General features: G+C 39.0%; 1 protein-coding gene across 3 annotated transcripts in view; it reads left to right on the top strand.

Annotated features, from left to right (window-relative positions):
• The window catches only part of Shprh (SNF2 histone linker PHD RING helicase), a 69,295-nt gene that overhangs the window by 17,960 nt on the left and 30,016 nt on the right, over nt 1-21,319 (top strand). For all 3 annotated transcript variants that reach the window (XM_052169333.1, XM_052169332.1, XM_052169331.1), the window contains exons 10-21: nt 340-591; nt 1,559-1,637; nt 3,695-3,858; nt 3,961-4,217; nt 5,431-5,552; nt 11,592-11,680; nt 14,143-14,235; nt 16,405-16,512; nt 17,761-17,903; nt 18,749-18,922; nt 19,219-19,281; nt 20,229-20,454. In XM_052169333.1, the coding sequence (XP_052025293.1) occupies nt 340-591; nt 1,559-1,637; nt 3,695-3,858; nt 3,961-4,217; nt 5,431-5,552; nt 11,592-11,680; nt 14,143-14,235; nt 16,405-16,512; nt 17,761-17,903; nt 18,749-18,922; nt 19,219-19,281; nt 20,229-20,454 (1,770 nt within the window). The remainder of the gene's footprint in view (nt 1-339; nt 592-1,558; nt 1,638-3,694; nt 3,859-3,960; nt 4,218-5,430; nt 5,553-11,591; nt 11,681-14,142; nt 14,236-16,404; nt 16,513-17,760; nt 17,904-18,748; nt 18,923-19,218; nt 19,282-20,228; nt 20,455-21,319) is intronic.

The following is a 21,319-nucleotide window of genomic DNA, read 5'->3' as shown; positions in this document are numbered from 1 at the left end:
CACATTCTTACCTTTTTCCAGTTGAAAGAGCCCTAAGCATTTGTTTGAAAACTTAACTGAAACGTTAGCTCCTCTGAGTTAACTGTCAGCTGCATGGTTGGTTGTTCATCAGTGCTGTCACAGTTGCCCTGTGATATTTCTATTCATGTTGTTTATGTCACTTGGCTCCCACACTAAAACATAACCTTTCTCCAGCCAGTTGTGCAATCTGTCTATAGTATGTGTGGCCAAAAGCAAATACAGAGAGGGCTCAGTTCAGTAGGAATATAAATAATTGAGTATTTCTTTGGCCTCTGCCAAAGTTTTCTGTAATAACTCTTGGTGCTGCTTACTTCCTAGGTATATCAAGGAGTGAAGAAAGACGGCTTCTTACAGCCTCACTTTCTGGCAGAACAAGATATAGTTATCATTACCTATGATGTTCTTCGTTCAGAACTAAACTATGTCGATATCCCACATAGCAATAGTGAAAATGGGCGCCGCCTGAGGAACCAAAAGCGCTATATGGCCATTCCCAGCCCATTGGTAGCGGTGGAGTGGTGGAGGATCTGTCTTGATGAAGCTCAGATGGTCGAATGTCCTACAGTAAAAGTAAGAGTCTCTGTAACATCTTTGCAGAGGAAGGACCGAAGGATGTGATTGGTTCAGTGATGGGAATTCAGTTAGCCCACAGTACTGATAGTGTTGGAGCATTTGTTGCTGAATACTCTTGTGTTACCAACTATATAATCCCTTGAATATACTCTAATTCTCTCAATGATATTTTGCATGGAATACTTAGATATCAGTGTGTGTATGACACAGGTCAAAACAAACTATGTTTAGGGACCTTTAAATCATTTCATCTCATTTGAAGGCTTATCATGGGTTCTCTAGTAGCCTTAGCAAATGACTAATGAAAATGACCCTTAGGTATGGATTTTTATTATAGCTCTCTCTGTGTGTTTATATGCCTCAGACAATCCTCTGTGACTCTCCACCCTGTTGTTTATGATGGTCTCTCATTACACCTGCAACTTGCTGAGTTAGCTAGATAGACTGGCTGGCTTGCCAGACTCAGTCATCCCCCTACCATCCTTTCCCAGGGCTAGGATCTAACTGCTATGCCCGTTGCTTTTCACTTTGGTGCTAAGGATCCAACTTCAGGTCCTAGTATTATATAGCAAGTACTTTATTCACTGAAAAATCTCCCAAGTTCCATGATTTATCTTTATTCTGTCTCCAGTGACCAGTCTGTAACCTGAACTGAATTGATGAATCATATCTCACAGCACAAACGCTCACCTCTATACTACAGAGTGGTGACGGGGGTGTATTCATTCAGGATGTTTTTCCTTCTCTACATGCGTGAACCAGCCCTGCATCTCTGTGTGGTTCATGCTGAGCTCCTACTAATGAGAATCATTGTGTTGGGTAATGGCTATTGAGTATGACATTCAATAGCGAGTGTGAACACTCATAAATTATAGCAGATGTATCTTACTTGGAAATGGGCTATAGTGGGCCACAAACACATACCTATTTCTGTGGGGGTTTTTTCGTATTTTTCTTTCATTAGGCTGCGGAAATGGCCCAGCGTTTGAGTGGGATCAATCGGTGGTGCATCAGTGGTACTCCAGTTCAGAGAGGATTGGAAGGTAGGTAACACAGGCAGGCTTCCACAGTCGCCGTACTGGAGGCGTTTACTCATGGGAACGTACTGCTATGCTTAGTCTGACAGAGTCCTTATTTAAGTGTATGGTTACTTGGGTATGCTCTTTATCCTTAAAGCAGTTAACTTGTAGACAGAACTAGGGTGATGCTTCAGTTTGTATTTGTGCGGAGAGACAGTGAGGACTCGCGTCGCTGTGCCCATTCCACAGTATAGATAGAGGTCTCAACTCAGTCTGAGTTCCAAAGGAGGGTTAAAACCTGAGAAGAAGGGAAAGCACGAGGGGGAGACAATCAAATTTCATATAAGGGCTGCTGAAGAAAGTGACAGCTGAGTTGACACCTGCAACACTGTTAAGTGATAGGAGATGAAAGAGTCCTCTCAAGTCGGGGAGCCAGACATGGGACGGCACTATGGCTGCAGGAAACCTGACACAAGTGTCAGTGTGGCTAAAGAACAAAGAGCTAGGGCAGTCGTGCATGCAGAGACTGATGGGGAGATACAGACAAAACCAAACGGACCTATTAGACCCTAATAGAGACCTACTTATCTTGTTTTTTTAAAATAGATTGTGAATTTTGAAAGTTTGGGAAATTGGAAACTTTAGAAAGATTTGGATACAATGTAATAAATTAATCTTATAGATAAGTTTATTTTCTAAAAGATGACTGTCATTGTAACATAAAGAATGCTTTCTCAGAGCAGAGTATGTCCTAGGATATCTGCTGTTTGGCTGCAGTAATTGATAGAGGCAGGCGATGCTAGACTGTGGGTCTAGACTAGAGTTGTCTTAGAAAAACAGAGAAAGCAGATGAGGGAAGTTAACAAGCTGTGGTATGTGTCATACATGTCTGTAAATCATGCTAGAAGAAAAGCATCTTTAGGATATAAGATTGTTAATTTGTTTCCAGCAGATATAATTAGAGGACCTCAGTTAAGTAGAACATAAACAATTGGATTGACGTGATCTGAACTATAAATCTCTGATTTCTGCAGATAAAAATATATAATTCCTATGTGCTATCAGAGTCACTTGATTCAGCTGCATAGCAAGGCTCTGTCTAAAAAGCAATTTCAACCTAAAATGTTTGTTGGCCATCCTCAAATGGTGGAATAGGTAGTTTGTTTATTTGTTTGACAGTATTATTAGTTCCTTTAGAGTCATACAATGCATTCTGATCCTATTCACCTGCCTCTCCTATTTCTTCCCCAGTTCACTCACCCACCCAGGTTTTAATCCTTCAACACAAGTTTGTTCTCCCAAATATTTGGGGATGTGGTCTAGGACTAGAGAGTGCTTAACTTAACAAGGTCTGCTCTCCCTCTCCCAGAAGGTAATGACAGCCAATGGCTCCAAGGCATATTGTGGGATTGTGTTCCCAATTCCCCTCTCCATGATGGGATTTTCTCTGGAAATTTTCATGGAATTTTAAAAAATAATTTTTGCTCCTTTTGAAGAGAGCATATATTGTGTTTTTTCAACTAATGATACATAAAAGCATAAAAAAATACACTCAGGCATGGAGAATGGAGAAATGGCACAGTAGTTAAGAGTGGGGATTCACTAAGAAGGTTCTGTGTATACTTCATTATTGCCTTACACTAGTTCCCTAGAAATGAAGTTAGTAGATGAAAGATCATTAGGGATGTTAGTTAGGTCAGAGCATGTTCTCTGCATCATGTGAGATTAGCTCCTGCTTTTATTTTTTCATGTTTTTTTCATTTAATGAGTCTTGCTTTAATGTCTTAACTAAGCAAATCTACTGAAGTTTCACTGATGTAGCTTTAGGCTTTGGAGTAAATGCAAGCTTTTATAGTAGTTCTTACATCTTAAGTGTCCCAGAAATTGAGGCAGAACCTAGAGGACAGTAGATTCTTGAAAATGTAAATTGATCTGGGATAAAATGTTTACATTCAAGAAGCTACAAAATGCTTTCTACGTCATGGTGAGTTTTGTGTGTGCTTTGTGGGTTTGTGAGTGAGCTTATGCAGACACAAATCCAGAAACAATTATCCCTGTGTCTTGTGGCTTTTCCTTTACAGATCTTTTTGGGCTGGTGGTCTTTCTTGGGATTGAACCTTATTGTGTCAAACACTGGTGGATTCGACTTCTCTATCATCCATACTGCAAGAAAAATCCTCAGCACCTGTACAGTTTTATCGCCAAGATAATGTGGAGGTCTGCTAAGAAAGACGTCATTGACCAGGTCAGTGTGCCCAACTTGTAGTGACTACAAATGTTATAAGGGAACAGAGCTGCGATGGAAGTTACAATTTCAGGCTAAATTGTTCCCAACTTCGCATTGCAGATCCAGATTCCACCTCAGACTGAGGAAATGCACTGGCTCCATTTTTCCCCGGTGGAGAGACATTTCTATCACCGTCAGCACGAGGTGTGCTGCCAGGACGCCATCGTAAAGCTCAGGAAGATCTCCGACTGGGCCCTGAAACTGAGCAGTTTGGACCGAAGGACAGTCTCCTCCATCCTGTATCCCCTGCTGAGGCTCAGGCAGGCCTGCTGCCACCCACAGGCTGTTCGAGGGGAGTTCTTGCCACTCCAGAAGAGGTTCGACCATCAGCTTACCTCTCTTGTAGGATTTATGTTGCAGTAGTGGGCAATATTTAGGCACTTTTGACTCCAGTTTTATTCAAGGACTTCTGGCTAGGTAGCAGTTAATAATTATTTATTTGTTTGTTTGTTTTAGTTTCATGGTTTTGTGTCTATGGAGCCAGCCTCATTTGTGACACTCATAAAAATTGTTTTCATTTCTTTTAAAATTTAAACTATTACAACAGGTTTTTTGGTTGTATTTTTGGTACTTTTTTTGTTTTTGTTTTGTTTTCATGACAGTTTTCTCTGTAGCTTTGGCTGCCCTAGTGCTCTTTGTGCAGACCAGGCTGGTCTCAGCCTCTCAAGTACTGGGGATAAAGGAAGGCACCCCACAGACCTGGTGCAAAGTTTTCTCTTAATAATACTTCTAGTTTTCTGCAAGAGGAATGTGCTAGCTATATTCTTTGATGTGTCCTGTTCCATAATTCTTTTTTGTGAATTGGACCACACCTTAAAAGGGAGCCCATGTTTACTACCTGGTATTATAAGAAACTCTCTTAGCTGTCAAAGAGCTGTAAAAATGATTATATTTGGGGCTTACTTTTGAGTAGATTATAGACTGTTAGAAATAGGAAAGTTGATAAATTCATATAGTATAAGCTGAACATGATAAAAGTTTTATGGATTATAGATTGCCATGGAAATAGTTTCTATTTAAAAAATAGTTTAAGACATCTCTCTAGTGGAAATGACATCGGGTTTGACTATTAGAACATCTCATTTTTTATAAACTAAAATTTGAATTTACAGTAAAGCATAAGTCTCATTAATTTGTAGTGATATGATTCTTAATAGACCCAGTCTTACATCAAATAGCTCATATTGTTCATTTCAAATAAATGCAAAATGTAAAAGAAAACAGATCAAGTAGAATACTTGCTAGATTAGTAACAGTTATGTGTAAGCCATAACTAAAACTGAAAGTGAAGGGACTGGAGAGCGTTCGGCAGTTCAGAGCGCTCTCTCTCTCTCTCTCTCTCTCTCTCTCTCACACACACACATACACACACACACACACACACACACATTTTGAAGAGTGGAGATGAAGGCTGCTGAGGAGTGGTGCCAACACTGCAGAGTACTATACCCTTTTCCGGACACTGACTTTCCTGCTGAGATAAGGCTTGGAGATTTCAATTCTGGTTTTGAAAGCTGTCTCTTCTTTTAGCACCATGACAATGGAAGAGTTGCTGACATCTTTGCAGAAGAAATGTGGAACGGAATGTGAAGAGGCCCATCGGCAACTAGTTTGTGCCCTTAACGGCTTAGCAGGCATTCACATCATTAAAGGTAGAAGGTGATTGCTTTATTATATTTGATTCTTCTAGTACATTTTGAAGAAGGTTAATTACAGAATGATGTTCTCACACACTACTGAGAGTTTAATGGGTTCAATTACATAGTCAGCACTTATGCAGAACATGCCGAAAACAGTCAGTGCACTTAAACATTTGGAAAATTTTAGGAAATTAACACAAGAACAAAGATTTCCCCCATAAGATATCTATCTTAGTCTTTTATAGTGAAAAATTAAAAACAAACAGAAAACTTAGAAATAGAAAAATGATTAAATTGTAACACATTCTTGGACATATTGTTAATTGATTTTAAAATTGATATTGTACATTTAGTTTTTATATCATAGTGTATGCCAAGAATGGTCTAGAAAGAACATGAAAAATAAAATCTCAAATCTTGCATATACAACTAAAACCATAGTTTCCAAATAGTCATAATAATTTATAGACTTAATAAGAGAATAGGCAAATATTCAATTGTAGTAGCAGGTGTTGATATCCCTTATCTAACTGCAGAACAAGCAGATACTGTTGTGTCAACACTTAACCAGTGGAAGAAAGACGGGGTGGAAGTGACCTAGTCAGCATTCACTGAACACGGCTCAGCCACAAAAGAATGTGTGCCCTTCTCAAATGCACATCTAAAGTATGAAACAAGTCAGTAAACTCGAAGATGCAAGCCTTCCAATGCTTGTTTTATTGCCCAAGTGGAATTGAACTAGCTCTCAGGCTGGTTGGGGGACTCCTGCCAGGCTTGACAACGTGAGTTCAGTCCCTGGTGCCCACGCTGGGACAGAGAGAACCCCCAAGTTAACCTCATAAGTGCTCTGTGGCATGCACCCCTCCCCCACCCCGTAAATAAATGTGATTAAAAAATAGATGCCAATAAAAGTAACTAGAAATACTTCACATATTTGACGGAGGGAGTAAAGCAGTATAAAGGGTAATTAAAAAAGAGAAGCTAGCAGGTGTCAAGAAATGAATGAGAACAAAATAACAAGATATGTGAGGCCCCGCATATCAATAATTACAGGAAATTTGAAGCAGAAAATATTTTTAAAATGTTTATAGTTGTTCGTTAATTTATAAATTAAGCTTTACTATAGGATTATGTGCATAAGAAGCTATGCATTGGGCTTAGCACTGTACGCTAGCATGCGTTTGTGTTTTCTAGTGGTGTCTTTGTCCATAGCCCTTGCAGATGAGAGGAGACCTGCTTCACAGAGTGTTGGAGGTAGGGAGCCACCTCAGGATAGAGCATTTCCTTTAGTTGTCCACAGGTAGCCCTCCTCCTCTGTACCATCAAGCACCATGACAGTTACTATTAGTCTACTCTGATGTGCAGTCATGGAGCATCTGATGGCTGTTCTAATTGTATAACAACTTAAAACATCATTTAAAGGCCTGGAGTGTTAAAGCTCCTCGCCTTGCAAGCATGAAGATCTGAGTTTGATTCCCCCAGAACATGTCTGCTGGTGTGTTGGAGCACTCTCGTAATCCAGCATTGAGGAGACAGGCCATCCAGCCTAGCTCCTGGAGAACATCAGGCCAATGAAAAGACGCCATCTCCAAAACTAATGTAGGCAGTACCTGAGCCGAGGCAGCCATCTGACATTGTTATTGGGGCCCCATACACATTTGTGTACACATGCATGTCCATCACACATATGTACCTGCACACTCATGTACAACAACAGAAAATTACTTGTTCAAAGAAATATGTAGGTTCTGTAGAATACAAAATAAGTATTCCAAGCCTCCGAGTAGCCTTCGTCATCTGTTCCTGGCATGCCAGAACCGTCCCTGATGGTGCCTCTCCCTTTCCAAGATGCCTGGGGAGAGCTAGAGTGAGCCGTTCAGACTGCGCAGAGGCAGCTCTAGCAGGGCAGAAAGATGACTGAGCTGGCCTCTGACACACAGCAAGCACATCTCCGCCTGTCCTTTAGAGCACAGTGCGGAGTAGCCCTTGCTTTGCCTCCCCAGAAGGTGTCATTCTTAGTATGAAACAGGGAAATACTGAAAACTTGAAAACCAGATCTTCCTCATCTTCCTCATGTTATGGTGTGTAATATGAAGTGATCTCAGACACTTAGTCATTTAATCTTGCTCACAGTGCAAGTTTTATTAGTAATAATTAACAGGACAAAAATACGGGTTTAGAGTGAGTCTGATAAGTTTTCCGAATATGGCACCTACAATTTTGAGAGAAGTCTGCTTCTGGGACAGGCTCTTTCAAGTAATAGTATTCATGAATTTACATTTCCTATATTTTTAATCATTTTGGTAAGTGTGATCAGTAGTAGTAGTCCAGGGATCAAGCTAAACTCCAAATTACCTGGGCATTATACTCCATTAAAAAGAGACTGAATAGGTAAACAACTCTGGTAAAGAATTTTACAGTTGAGCTTTATTTCATATCAACTTGGACAGAATTAAGCAAAAATTGAGAAAAATATGTATCATATTTATTATCAGCTTTTTACAGTGTCAACTTAATTGCATAGAGTAACTGATTAGAGTTTGGAGATTACTTTACTACAAATAAAAAAATATGCATGCTTGCCTTTGAAAATTTGTGAATACTGAATGTAATCAAAATACTTTGTGGTCATTAAAGACTTTCGTCCTGTCTGAGAAATGGTATCCTTCAACCCTTAAAGTAGGTGTCTCTCTGTAATCCGAGCAGGCCTTAAACTTGTCTGTGTGGCCTTGGCTTAACTCAAACTTGTATTCTTTCCTCACCCTCCTGAGTCACACTTGAGTTACAGCTAGAAGTGATCTTTTTCTATATGCATCTTATATTATGTGTAGGAGTTTTATGACTGCACTATTTTATTTGCATAATTGCCTGGTGATTGGGATAGTATTCCACTTTGCTTAATGAAATATTCACGTGGCTTAGTTGCTTTCTCAACACTGCTACTGCCTGACATGGTGCACACACACAGTTGGGATTCAGAATACCTGCCACAGGTTTTGTGTGTTCTCGTGCTGGGTTACAGACATGTGCCATCCCACCTGCCTCCCTCCTCATTCTATGTTGTTGTAACAAGCTCTGACAGTACGTGGATCTCTGTCCCTTGGCTTTCATCTGTTCTCCCTCTGGGGTTGATTGTTCCTTCCCTGACCTGATGTTAGGGCTGGGGTGGAACCTCTTGTTGCTCATTCTCAAGCCGTCAGGCCTGGGCAGGGTCAATGTGTAGGCTCCTGTTGGGCAATCCCATGCTGCCTTCACACGCACACGCGCGCACACACGCACACACATGCACGCACACATGCGCATGCGCGCTGCCTCCCCCCCCCCCCACACACACACACGCTGCACTGCTACTCTCTGCAGGTGGTTTCATTGCATTCCAACTCGAGTCTCTTGCCTGTAGGTGGAATTACAGTAGCCAGTGGTGCTTAGACTCTGTTTATATGGACCAGTCAGTAAGGACTGAACCTTTAAAAGAAATCTACATTTCAAATTCTAGAAACACTTTCTTATAATGTAGAAATGCGTGACATATGATAAATACTTTCAGATCCTCAGTGACTGATATTTTAAACACATGGTATTAGGAGTTTAAACACCAAGCTTTCTACAGATATTCTTTGGAAGTAAATGAGTTGGAATTCTCAAATCTAGTACAGTAACTTGGAAGTCTTAGTGCCATCAAGTGGCTGAAAATGTGTATTTCCAAGTTTGGCTTTGGCTTATATTTATAAAACTTATTGCATTTACATGAGTTTTCCACAGACAATGTATTTCTATAGACATGAACCAGATGCTATAATGAATCATTCCTAATCAGCCACTTAAATTATGGTCTAAGCTACAATGCTTCCTTTAAACGGGAATTTATTACATGATTGTTCTTTATAAATAGATAGATATTAATTGTGTCCATATGTCTGAATGGTATTTCAGTCTAAGCACTACAAAGGTTGGAGCATAAAAATGGGCACTCAAGGTTAATTGAGGTTAAAAAGGGAGATCCTGTTTCAAAAAACAATTCACTGTATGAAGATAATTGAATATTACTCCGCATTATATTAGGAAAATCATTTTCTTCCTTCTAGAACCGAATAGAAATTAGCTGAGTCCTCAGTATTGAGAAAGTATGTATTTTAGAATGCTTTCTATTATGTGTATGTATATGAGGATATATGTATTTGCATATATACATGTCTGTATACGTGAACTTAGAAAGGTGAAAGAAGAGAGAGGCAGCTCAAAATTTACAGAAGTGTACATATCTATATAACAGACTGATTTTAGTTATAAATATAACCCTAAATATTACTAAAATTACTTTAAGGTTTTTATGTTAAGGAAAGAATAACATACCTTCTTGGCAGAGAAACAGCAACATCTTTGCACCTTTTTTGTATTTGATAAATTTTCTGACATTCCATTCTAAATTGTAATGTACTAGTTTTGAGATTTTCCACAGACGACAAATAAAAGTAGATGCTTTATTTTAGCCACTAACCATGACTCCTCTCTCCTTCACCACCTTTCCCTATAGTAAGCCGACAGGACCTTGCAGCAGCATCCACTCCATCCTGCTTGTGTAATGCAGAAGCAGCTGTGGACAGCACAGACGGAGCAGAGCTGGGCTCCAGTAAAACTTTATTTATGGTTGTTAAATTTCTCATATTATAAAACATATGTTGAAGTTCTTTCAACTGTTAAAAAATGTAAAATTCGGCTTGCTGTGTAGCTCGGTGACAGTTTGTTTATCTGCCTGGCTTATACAGAGCCTGATTTTCACCCCTAGCAATCAAAGAATCAATATGTAAAGTCCTTCTAAACTGAGCAGTGACATAAACATCTAGGAGGTGAGATTTGACCCACAGGCCAGCCACTGTTGGGCAGTCTGCACTTCACTAGATCCATTTTGAAGCGCTTCCTGTGAATGCTCTCCTAAGTACATGCAGAAGCCAGCCTGAGCTTGGGCTGACGGGGCTGTGTGAGCAGAAGTGGGCGGACGGCGGAGATGTGTTCCTGCTTCCTCTGCATTTTCCTTGTTTGTTCTTGAGATGGGGATTCGCTCTAGTCCAGTGGCCTGTAACTTGCCATGTACTGCAGGCTGGCCTCAAAGACCCAGTCCTCATCCCTCATAGTGCCAACATTACAGACAGCTCCTGGTTTTTGAAGTGTTGTTTTTAAAAATTACTTCTGTCATTTTTGAGACTCTAACAGACCATTTCCCTCCTCTCGTTAAGTCCTCCTATACGCTTCCCCTTGCTCACGTTCAAAAATCACTGCTTCCTTTTTCATTAACTGTTGTTACATGCATACATGTATATGCTTACACAAATACATACGTAACTATATGTTGTCAGGATGTCTAGTGTTATAACTGTGTATTTGTCCTCACGGCTGGCCGATTGGCACTGGAGGACCTGTCGATGAACTCCTCCCTCCCAGCAGGCTTAGCTGCTCTGGGTCTCTGTGTGGCGATAACCCCCTAGTCTGTCCTCACACCCAGTGTGGCCTGCCTATTACTGTTCTTGTTTGGATTATATGGTTTTAAATGAAAATTATTTATGCCTTATACCAGGAACAAATATGTATATCAGTATGTTTATTCTTTTTTCAGAAAATTAGATGTAGATTGATCAGAGTATAATAATTCTTTTTTATTACTATTGATGACCAAAATTTGTTCTTAACTTTAAGTCATAATGAATGCTAATCGGCAACCTTTATGTCTAATAAGAGGAAGATTATTTTCTAAGCTTATTTTTTTTCACTATGGCTTTAAGTCATTATACGTATACTTTATTCCAAATGTACCTCTATAATTTGAAACACTAAAATAACCTGTGAGATAAAGGAACCATAATCGCCTTTTAAAAACTGGAATAATCCTAATATGAGGTCATGTTCTTTAATGAGAATCATATTTGGACTATTAACTAGGCGGTAGCCCCAGCACTGAAGAATCAATAATAATAACCATAATAAGAGTTAAACTTCTTAGATTAAGGGTAACTGGATAGCACTGGGAGTGCAGTGACTCGTGTCCTGTCTTCACAGGTGAGTTTGCCTTGGCCGCCGAGCTCTACAGAGAAGTGCTGCGTTCGTCTGAGGAGCACAAAGGAAAACTCAAAACTGACTCACTTCAAGTGAGTGTAGCCGGAAAAGGCTCAAGTATATATTCAACTTGTTTTACACAACACTTTTTCCAAATGCTAATGTTAAAGTAAAGGGTAACAGTGAACTGAGTCAGAACACTAGAGGGAAGAGCTGGCACTCCTTTTTAATAGTATCTTGATGATTTGTGTATATAATAAAGTTTGAAATCAACATTATTCTCTCTATGTAGGCATATAACCTACACTGGGAGATAGTATGAATTATTTGTAATTCAGAGAATAGGCTAATTTTATAATTTTTCATATATGACATCAACATATTTGTTAAATAGTTTTCATCAAAATGAAAAAAAATTAGCTAAACTAAGTAAACTGACTGAATAAACACTAAATAAACGTGACCCTTTTGATCTTCTATGCTAGACTTTTAGAGGCCTTTTAGGAGGAGATGTTTGTTTGAATTATAACTGTTTTCCCAGCATATTGTAGGTAAGATTCTAGCTAAGTGTGAGAGGTAAAGATACTCATATTAACCCTGGCAGGCCTGGGCTTGATAGCTATGGAAGTTGACCTTTCAGGCTTTAGACCTTGGTCTTCATGGGATTCAGTGGCCGGCCATTTGGAAGGAGTCAAGGGCAGGGTTGAGCAAAGGTTGTCTGAACAGCAAGGCCATAAACACGAGCGAGTGCCTAACTGCTCTAGAAAAGGGAGTAAAGACGCAAGGGGCAGGGGACAGACTGAATGCCAAAGTCTGAACTCAGTATCCAAAGATGAGTGGTGAGCTTGCCTCTTGCTTTTCATAGTTCGTCTGACGAGCAGTGTTGCTGGCTGAGTCCTGACTCGGTGCAGCCAGCCTAGTAGTGCCCTTCTGGGATAAAACGCTACACATATCTTCCCTCTAACTACTGGTACAAAACCTGGTATCTCCTCCTCTACAAGTGTACACAGAGAAGATGAAACACATACCTCTAGTATCATTTGCACATTTTTACCATTAAACCTATTAGTGCTGTGCACCATGCGATTTAAGAATCCATGTTGAAAACGGCTAAGCTATTTGAAGCAATGTAGACTCCATAGAGACACACTATAACTAATAATTTATGCCCAGATAGAATGAACCCTGAAAGTCTCAAATCATATTTTGGTACCAAATCATATTTAGCCAGAATTCTCTCCTAATAATCTTGAAGCCCTAGTTAACTCCCCAGGAAAGCATAAATTGAAACTCCTGTGACTTCATTTCAGTTCTTTTACTTCTAACCTTTAGCAAGTTGCTCACTCAGGGTCAGGACGGGAAGTAGATTGATGCGTTAACACAGAAATAGAGAGGTGTTTGCCTTCTACTAATACTAATCTTTTCAGTTTTTTCCTTCTTCCTTTAATCTCTTCAATTCCCACTTCCCCCCTTTTCATCTTCAAAGCTCGGTGTATTCAAGTGTACCTATATACTGTTTGCTCCTGAATACATAGCTGTTGTTGTAAATGGTATCAATTACTGTATTATTAATATGACCCAGTCAGCCCCTCAGTAATCCTATTGATTTATTTAATCATCTTAGCACAGCTACTAGGTGATCATCCCTAACCGATTTTTCTATGATAAATTTGACTATTTCCCAGCTGCACTCACTCCCCCAGTTACTTGTTATTTGAATCTCACCCAGGCTGCTTTTTTTCATCAATCGTCTTCAGGGGGCACTTCTTTTGGCCCCATGTTGGGCACCAATTAATGCTATTAATTAACTCTGCTGGTTTTTAATATGACCTGGCCAGCCCCTAATAGAGACATAGTCCTAATCAGCTTTAGCACAATTACTAGGCGATTATCCGTAAAACTTTTTCTTTACACTAGGCTGGTTATTACCCAGCTGTGCTCTCCAAGTTACTTGCCCGGTTATTTCTACTCCTTCAGTCTGTCCTTGGGTGCATTTCTCATGGTCACATGCTCCTGGTCCATCCCATCTAAAGGAAACCTCTTGTTTTCCCATCTTCTTTCTTCTCCCTCCCTCTCCTGTGCTCCCAACCTGAGACTTCAGCCCAGTAAACAAAACTTCGCTTACCTCTATTTCCCCAGTTATTGGCTGTAGCCAATTTTATTTAGAAGTCATAGAAGATTGGCAAGCAAAATTTATACATCATCATTTGATGCATGTGAGAATTGCTCATTGGGAGTGGAAACAGATCTTGGGAGCCAGTATTTAGCATTTGGATACATAGCAGCACCAGACCAACCCCCAATACATAGCCATGCTGCAGAAAAAAATATATATATATTTTTAATTGAAAAAAAATCATGTCATTATCATTGAAGACATTCTCTGTTCATCTTCCTTGGGAGGTGGGGGTTGGTAGGTGAATGTTACTCAAATATTTTCAAAGGAAATCTATTTGATGATATAAACTTTGAACTCCTTCTCTATATGTGGTACCGTACCGTGGACTCTGGTGTCTGCTGCATTGCATCTTAGCTTCACTTTGTGTGTTTATAGAGACTTCATGCCACACATAACTTAATGGAGCTGTTGGTAGCCAAGCACCCAGGGATACCTCCCACCCTGAGAGATGGCAAACTTGAAGAAGAGGTAAATGTTACTCTTTTCATTCTATTTATAAACGTTTACATTTTCAAATTTTATCCTTCCTCTAGTTGATAGTTCTAGTGCATAGCATTTAAATAAATGTAGCCAGCCATGTTTTCCTATGACTCTAATGTTCCAGACATCACATGGTGATTTGGAGTGGCAGGAAAAGTTGGACTCCACATTATTTTGTTTGTCTGGTGATCTACTTGCAGATATGCTGCATGGCTTATAGTTGCTACATTATTGATTTAACAAATGAAAAGGTTTTGATTTCATGGTAGGGCTATAAAGAGTATGGTTCAGAAAACAGACAAGTTACAGATGTTCTCTTTCTTTCTGTGTTTTCTTTAATAGAGTAAATGTCTCAAATTTTCAGTTCAGGTTTCATTTACTGAACGGAATGATACTATACCTTATTTTAATAGAAACTGCTGATAGCTTTCTATTCTAAGTCTCCCCAGAATTTTTGCCTTTTTTTAAGATCAAAGAGGAAGATGATGACAAAAATTGAAAGAGTAGATATGGTTGAAGTGTATTGAACCTCAAAGTAGAATTTTAATTGGAATCAGCAAGATAGAAAATGGATTTTATAAGTTTCTTTAGCCCTTTGTATTTGTTAAAATGAGTAATTTTTATTGACAAATTGCATACATTTATAGATGTATACAAATACTGTGGAGTGGGGTGGCTAATAGCATAAATTATATATCCCCATTCCCTCATGAGTTTGATTTTTATAGTAAGAATGTTTCACACCTCCTCTCAGCAGTATACTGTGACGAGTCATCGTAGTGTAGCCCTTGGATGTATTCAGTTCCCTGTCTGCAGTCCCTAGCAGCCACCATCCTCTGCTCGCATGAGCTTTACTGTTTAAATCCCACATCCAGCTGAGGTCGTGCAGCATTTGTCTTTCAGCGCTTCGATTGTTTTACTTAGAATATCATCCTCTGTGTTTGTATATGGTGTTAGGAATAACGAAAATTTTCCTTTTTTGAAAGCTGAAGGATATGCCATTGTGGTGTGTGTGTGTGTGTGTGTGTGTGTGTGTGTGTGTGTGTGTGTGCACGTTTGTGTTTTATCACTTTTTTTCATCTCTGTATGGTATCTCATGCATGCAGGTTTTCATTTGTTGGTAAGTGTGTGCGCATGACTTATGGAGGCCCAAGATTGACGTCAGGAATCCTGGGAAGGCTCTTCTGTCTCATTCTTGGAGGCAGTTTCTCTCAGTCACACACGCAGCTCCCTAATAGAGATAGTCATGCCAGTCATCTTGTTCAGGGAGCCCTTCCTCTCCGCCTTCCAAGGCTAGATTTAAGGCAAGTGCTCATGTCCACTGGCATGTATCTGAGTTTTGGAGATCTGAGCTCTGGTCTTCATACTTGTTGAGCATGAGTTGTAAACACTGAGATATCTCCTTACCTCTGTACACCATAGTTTTTATGAATTTTTTGTTCACTGTTCTTTTAAAAAGGTAAAAGATTGGTAGCAATTTTTTATACCATAACAGAATACTGGGAGGCTTAAAGAATAAATATTTCTTGCAACTATAGAAGATGAAGTCCAGAGTCAAAGTCAGTGTATGTCCTCAAACCTATGGGTTGCATTTCTCCTTCAGCTCCTCTCTTTGATTTAGGTGCCACTGTTTCCCTACTGCCTTTCGTTCATGCTTGTGTATTCCCAGTATTTCTTTCCTCACAAGGACTCCACTAGAGCATTCCTCACATGGCCTTCATGTGCTTACAGGCCTTTTGTCCACGTGCAGCACACCGAGGTTAGGACTTCTGCATACAAAATTTTGTAGGAAAAGTTTCAGTTCTAACAACTTTATTACTGTGTAAATCAAGAGTTTTATTTTTAAATGATGGCAGTTCTTAAAAGTATTGTAACAACTAAATTGGACAAGTAACTGTAAGATCTCTTGTAAAGTATTAATGTCTTTTTATCCTATAAAGAATAAGTGTTTAGGCTTTTTAAATGTGGCTTCATATCATTTTTGTTCTTTTCATTGTTTATTTGAGGAATTTCTAGAATATTTTTTATAATTCGAAATTTTACGTTTAAATCAAGGAACCTTAAATATATGGAGTGAGCACATTGTTCCTGAAATATAATACTTAATTATGATAAAGATCTCGAGTGAACGTGTGCATTGTCGTCATGTCTCTACAGGCCAAGCAGCTCCGAGAGCACTACATGACTAAGTGCAACACGGAAGTCGCCGAGGCCCAGCAGGCTTTGCAGCCTGTGCAGCAGTCCATCAGGGAGCTCCAGAGGAAGGTACTTGTCACCCGGGAGATAGATAGGTAGCATTCTGGGTCTAGTTGTTTGTTTTGTTTGAACTTTTTGTTTCCCTTCAAATTCTTAGCACCTACTTGAGTGCCTATAACACAGATATCTTAGTTACTTTTCTGTTGCTTTCACCAAACACCTTGCCCAAGACAACTTATGATAACAGTTATTTAATTGGGGTTATCCTTTTATTGGGGTTATGGTTAGATGGCAGAGCAAAGGCACAGACACTGAAACAGCCGAGAGCTCATGTCTTGATCCATATGCGTGAGGCACAGGAAGAACGTATCCTGGAAATGGAGGAAGTCTTTGGAGACCTTGAAGGTCCTGCATGAGACACCTCCTTCGAGCCATGTCTCCTAAGCCTTGCCAAATACATCTACCACATGGGACCTAGATTTGAACATAACAGCTTGTATGGTCCATTCTCACTCAGTACCACAAGAAGTGTGTTTACAGTTAATGCTGTCTGTTCCTCAAGAGGACTAGTATGTTGATGGATCTTTTATGTTGAGATTCTGTTTTCTTTTATATTATGGTGGCTTCTTTTTTATGTTGGATACATAACAGTTTGTTCTTTAGAGAAAGCATAAAGACTTCTGTAATCTCTCTTTGATTTTAACAATGTATGTTCCCACATTTAGGGTCACAGGTATTACTCTTGCAGACTAGGTACTTGACCCTTCTGAGTGTCTTTTTTTTTTTTTTTTTTTTTTTTTTTTTTTTTTTTTTTTTTGTTACCAGAGCAAAATCTAAGAAGAAAAAACACAAGTACATAGGCTTTCACTTCACAGTTCTTATCAGTTGTTCCTGTATTATGCTTCCTAATTCATTAATTACTGTCTAGTTTTACTTTTGTTATGTATTGGGTGGAATCTAGTTCAGTATTCATTGATTAGATCTAACCTTTCTTTAGTGTGTTGCCCTTTACACTTAGTTTTTATCTTGGTAAAAATCTTTTTAAAACAGCTTTGATACACAAATTTTACATAAATATCATTTGTCTAGCATATTCCAAAGGATAGTTCTCTTGTTATGAATACAAAAGAGGTATTTGCCCAATACACATAGTTTGTGTGTTTTTCTGTGTAATATAGATATATAAATATAGTATATGCACATTTATCAGTTATAATCCTGAGAACAGAATTTATCAATATTTTTTCATTTTTCATCTCCTTTCTCAGTGAATGCTAAATATATGCAGTAATTGATCAATTTTGGCCTTTTTTCCAGATACATTCTAATTCTCCTTGGTGGCTGAATGTAATCCACAGAGCAATGGAGTTTTCTGTTGATGAGGAACTTGTTCAGCGGGTGCGAAATGAAATAAGCAGTAACTACAAGCAACAAACCGACAAGCTCTCTATGTCGGAGAAGTAAGACAATAATGCAAAACTGAATCACTGTTCTCAGGTGTTGAGATCATTTAATAATAGGAGGTGTACGCAGTTCAGTGTCCCAACATGTACTTAGGAACATCTAGAGTTTACATCTTAAGTATTTAAAACAAAAATACTCAATATTAAGTCTAAAACAGAGATTGTTTTTTCTTTTAGCTTTGAAATGTTCTCCTTTTAAAGCCTTGAGGTCTGTTATTTATTGCTGTTGTTATTTTGTATGAATTTTTGTTGGCTTAAGATCTGGTCTCTAAGTAGCCCTATCCTGAACTCACTGTGTAGACTAGGATGGTCTTCAACTTGCAGATCCACCTGCCACATGCCTCTGCCCCTGTGCCCCTCTGTCCCTCTCTCTGCCCCTCTGTCTCTCTGCCTCTGCCTCCTGTGCTGTGATTAAAAGCTTATACCACTACATCTAACTTAATAACATTTTTATAACAAGAAATATGACTCTTATCCATTTTTCTTCTCAGTTTTGTTTTAGACTGTAGAGTCTACTCTCCTTAAATAGGAAAAGAATGTCAAAAGACTGTAGTCTTCTAGCCTTAGAAATCTAGGCTGTATCAGTCCCAACTTGAAAGATATTGTATCCTCTCTTTTAGGTCCCAGGAGTAGAATTACCAACCTCTTTGGCATCGTTTTGTAACAGGCATTGCATTTTATCAAACCTTGAGTACTGATAGGTCCCAGTGGGTACACTCTGAAGGAAGTCTCAGCAGAGTGTGTGAATTTGACATTTTCTTTAACACCATGACTGACACGCATTTTCTGAGGAAAGTGACTTACTTTCTTTGTGTTATATGCTGTGCTGCTGATGGAATAAGGTTCCGTGACTGCAGAGGTCTTCAGTTCTTACTTACGACACAAATGGAAGAGCTCCTTAAGTTCCAGAATCTAGTGAGGGAGGCTGTGAAGAAGCTGGAGAAGCCTCCGTCCCGTGAGGTGATCGAGTCTGCCACAGTCTGCCACCTGCGGCCAGCTCGGCTCCCGCTCAACTGGTAGGTGTCTGAGGAAGGTGGACAGGGTCCAGCTCTTCCAGGAAGACACATTGATCTCAGAAATGGTTGGTCGTAAGTGGAACCATTTTATCTTAATTCAGACATGTAGAGATGTATTTTTTAAACGAAAGCAAATCAAGGATCATGTGCTTTAAAACCATATTTTTTTAAGTGCTCCATTTGTTAGAAAAATAAAATAGAAAATGCTGGGGGGGGTTGTTTGTTTCTTTGCTTGTTTTTAGAAATATGTTATTGCTGGTGATATTTGTAAATATTTCTCTGATAATCTCTTTCAGCTGTGTCTTTTGTAAAGCTGATGAATTGTTCACAGAGTATGAATCAAAGCTATTTTCTAACACGTAAGTTCACTGATTATTACCTATGAGGAAAGGAAACATTTCAAAGAATTAAAGTCTTGATTTCGCCACTGTATTTTCTATTACGACCTTTGGTATATTTTTCCTATATTAAATCAATTTAATAATCCTTTGGCATTTAACATGCCCACTTTTTTCTTCATAGAAGCTACACCTAAGTGTTTATAAGGGACAGTCTGTAAGTATTGTAATTGAGGAGCAATTGAGAGTAGTAGTAAGATCAATACTTTGATGAATTTGAACTCAAATCCCTGACCACTGACAAGAACAAATTGCCTCTTTGACCTTCATGAAGTGAAGGTAATAACTTAACCTACAGTTAAGTATGAAATAAGAAAATATATATAACCATTTGGTAGAATGCTAGTACATACCAAGTACCCAATAAAAAGTTGTAGTGCTTGTTATTTTCTGCATCAGGAAACATATACTGTGTTGGGGTTGTTGAATGTGGCGCGTCTGTGTCCCGACTGTGGCCTTGGCTCTGCTGCCACTGGCTCTTCTTTGGTTTTTACTGCCTGGTAATGGTGGGGGCTCAGGATTCTTAGAATGTCATTTGTAGAATGAGATTTAAAGGGTTTTGTTTTCGTTGTTGTTATCAGGGATTGAGCTCGTGAAGTACTAAGCAAACCACACTCCTGTAACCTTAACATTCTTAAAGCTCAAGGGCCGCCTCTGCTACATAGTGACTAGGAGGCTAGCCTCAACTGTGAGACCCTGCCCAAACTAGAAAACAAAACAGAAAAGCAAGCACCAGATCAGTTTCAGGATTACTGTTTTTTCACGGACCGACTAGTGCTCTTACTAACGTGAAAACTACTGTGGAGTGCTGAGCTGGCGTCTGTGTCCCGCCGGCCTCGCTCATGTGCGGTGCTGTCCACTCACTGGCGGGCGGCAGTTAGAGTTACTTGGTTCTGATGTCTTTTCAGAGTCAAAGGCCAGACTGCAATCTTTGAGGAAATGATAGAGGATGAGGAAGGACTTGTGGATGATAGAGCCCCTACCACGACCAGAGGCCTGTGGGCCGTCAGTGAGACGGAGCGGTCTATGAAAGCAATATTATCATTTGCAAGATCACATAGGTTTGATGTTGAATATGTAGATGAAGGAAGTGTTTCAATGGATCTCTTCGAGGCGTGGAAGAAGGAATATAAGGTACACTGTTTTTAAGCTTTAGAAGTTAAAAACCTTTTTAGTTAACTTGAAAATCTGCTTTGGAGACTATGTCATTCTCTTTATTAAATAAAGTAACAAAAGTTATTAAGCTGACACTTGCAGTTAAAATGTAAAAATATTTAATTGTGTGTTGTATTGTAAGCTGCATCTTAACAGCTGTTTTATGAAACTAGCATTTGATTTTATTTTGTTTTGCAATGGGGAATAACAAATAGCAGTATCAACTTTGAATATTGGAAAGCATCATAAATGTCTTTCAAGTTGGAAATCGGGAAGGCATTGCAGTGGGTACAGCATAACTTGGCCTTTAGTTTTCTACTTCAGTGTTTGTTTGTATTGCATTCTAATGTGTGAGCTGTGCATCTAATATATATATTATATATTATATACATAATATATATATTAATATGGTTTTTTTTTTATTTTTTTGGATTCGGTTTTTTCGAGACAGGGTTTCTCTGTGTAGCCTTGGCTGTCCTGGAACTCGCTCTGTAGACCAGGCTGGCCTCGAACTCAGAAACCTGCCTGCCTCTGCCTCCCAAGTGCTGGGATTATAGGCGTGTGCCACCCACTGCCCAGCTAATTTTTTTTTATTAAATCAGTTTTTATATTTGTTGTATTTTGATCTATGCATATGAGATGATATCCATCTCATAGATAGGGAGGTAGAATACTTGTACATTGTATTGTCACAATTGCATGTTGCTATTTTTGTATTTTTTTTAAAAAACAAAATAAAAAGTTTGTGTTGAGAAGGTATTTTGTCTAAAATGCCAGTTCAAACATTTGATAAATTGAGGTATGATGCTTTTATAAAGGTGAAATCATTAGTTCATCATATTTG

Source organism: Apodemus sylvaticus, chromosome 23 (assembly GCF_947179515.1).
Source record: "Apodemus sylvaticus chromosome 23, mApoSyl1.1, whole genome shotgun sequence".
NCBI classification, from domain to species: Eukaryota; Metazoa; Chordata; class Mammalia; order Rodentia; family Muridae; genus Apodemus; species Apodemus sylvaticus.
The sequence above is the reverse complement of the archived record's forward strand: the minus strand, read 5'-3'. Positions and strand labels throughout refer to the sequence as shown.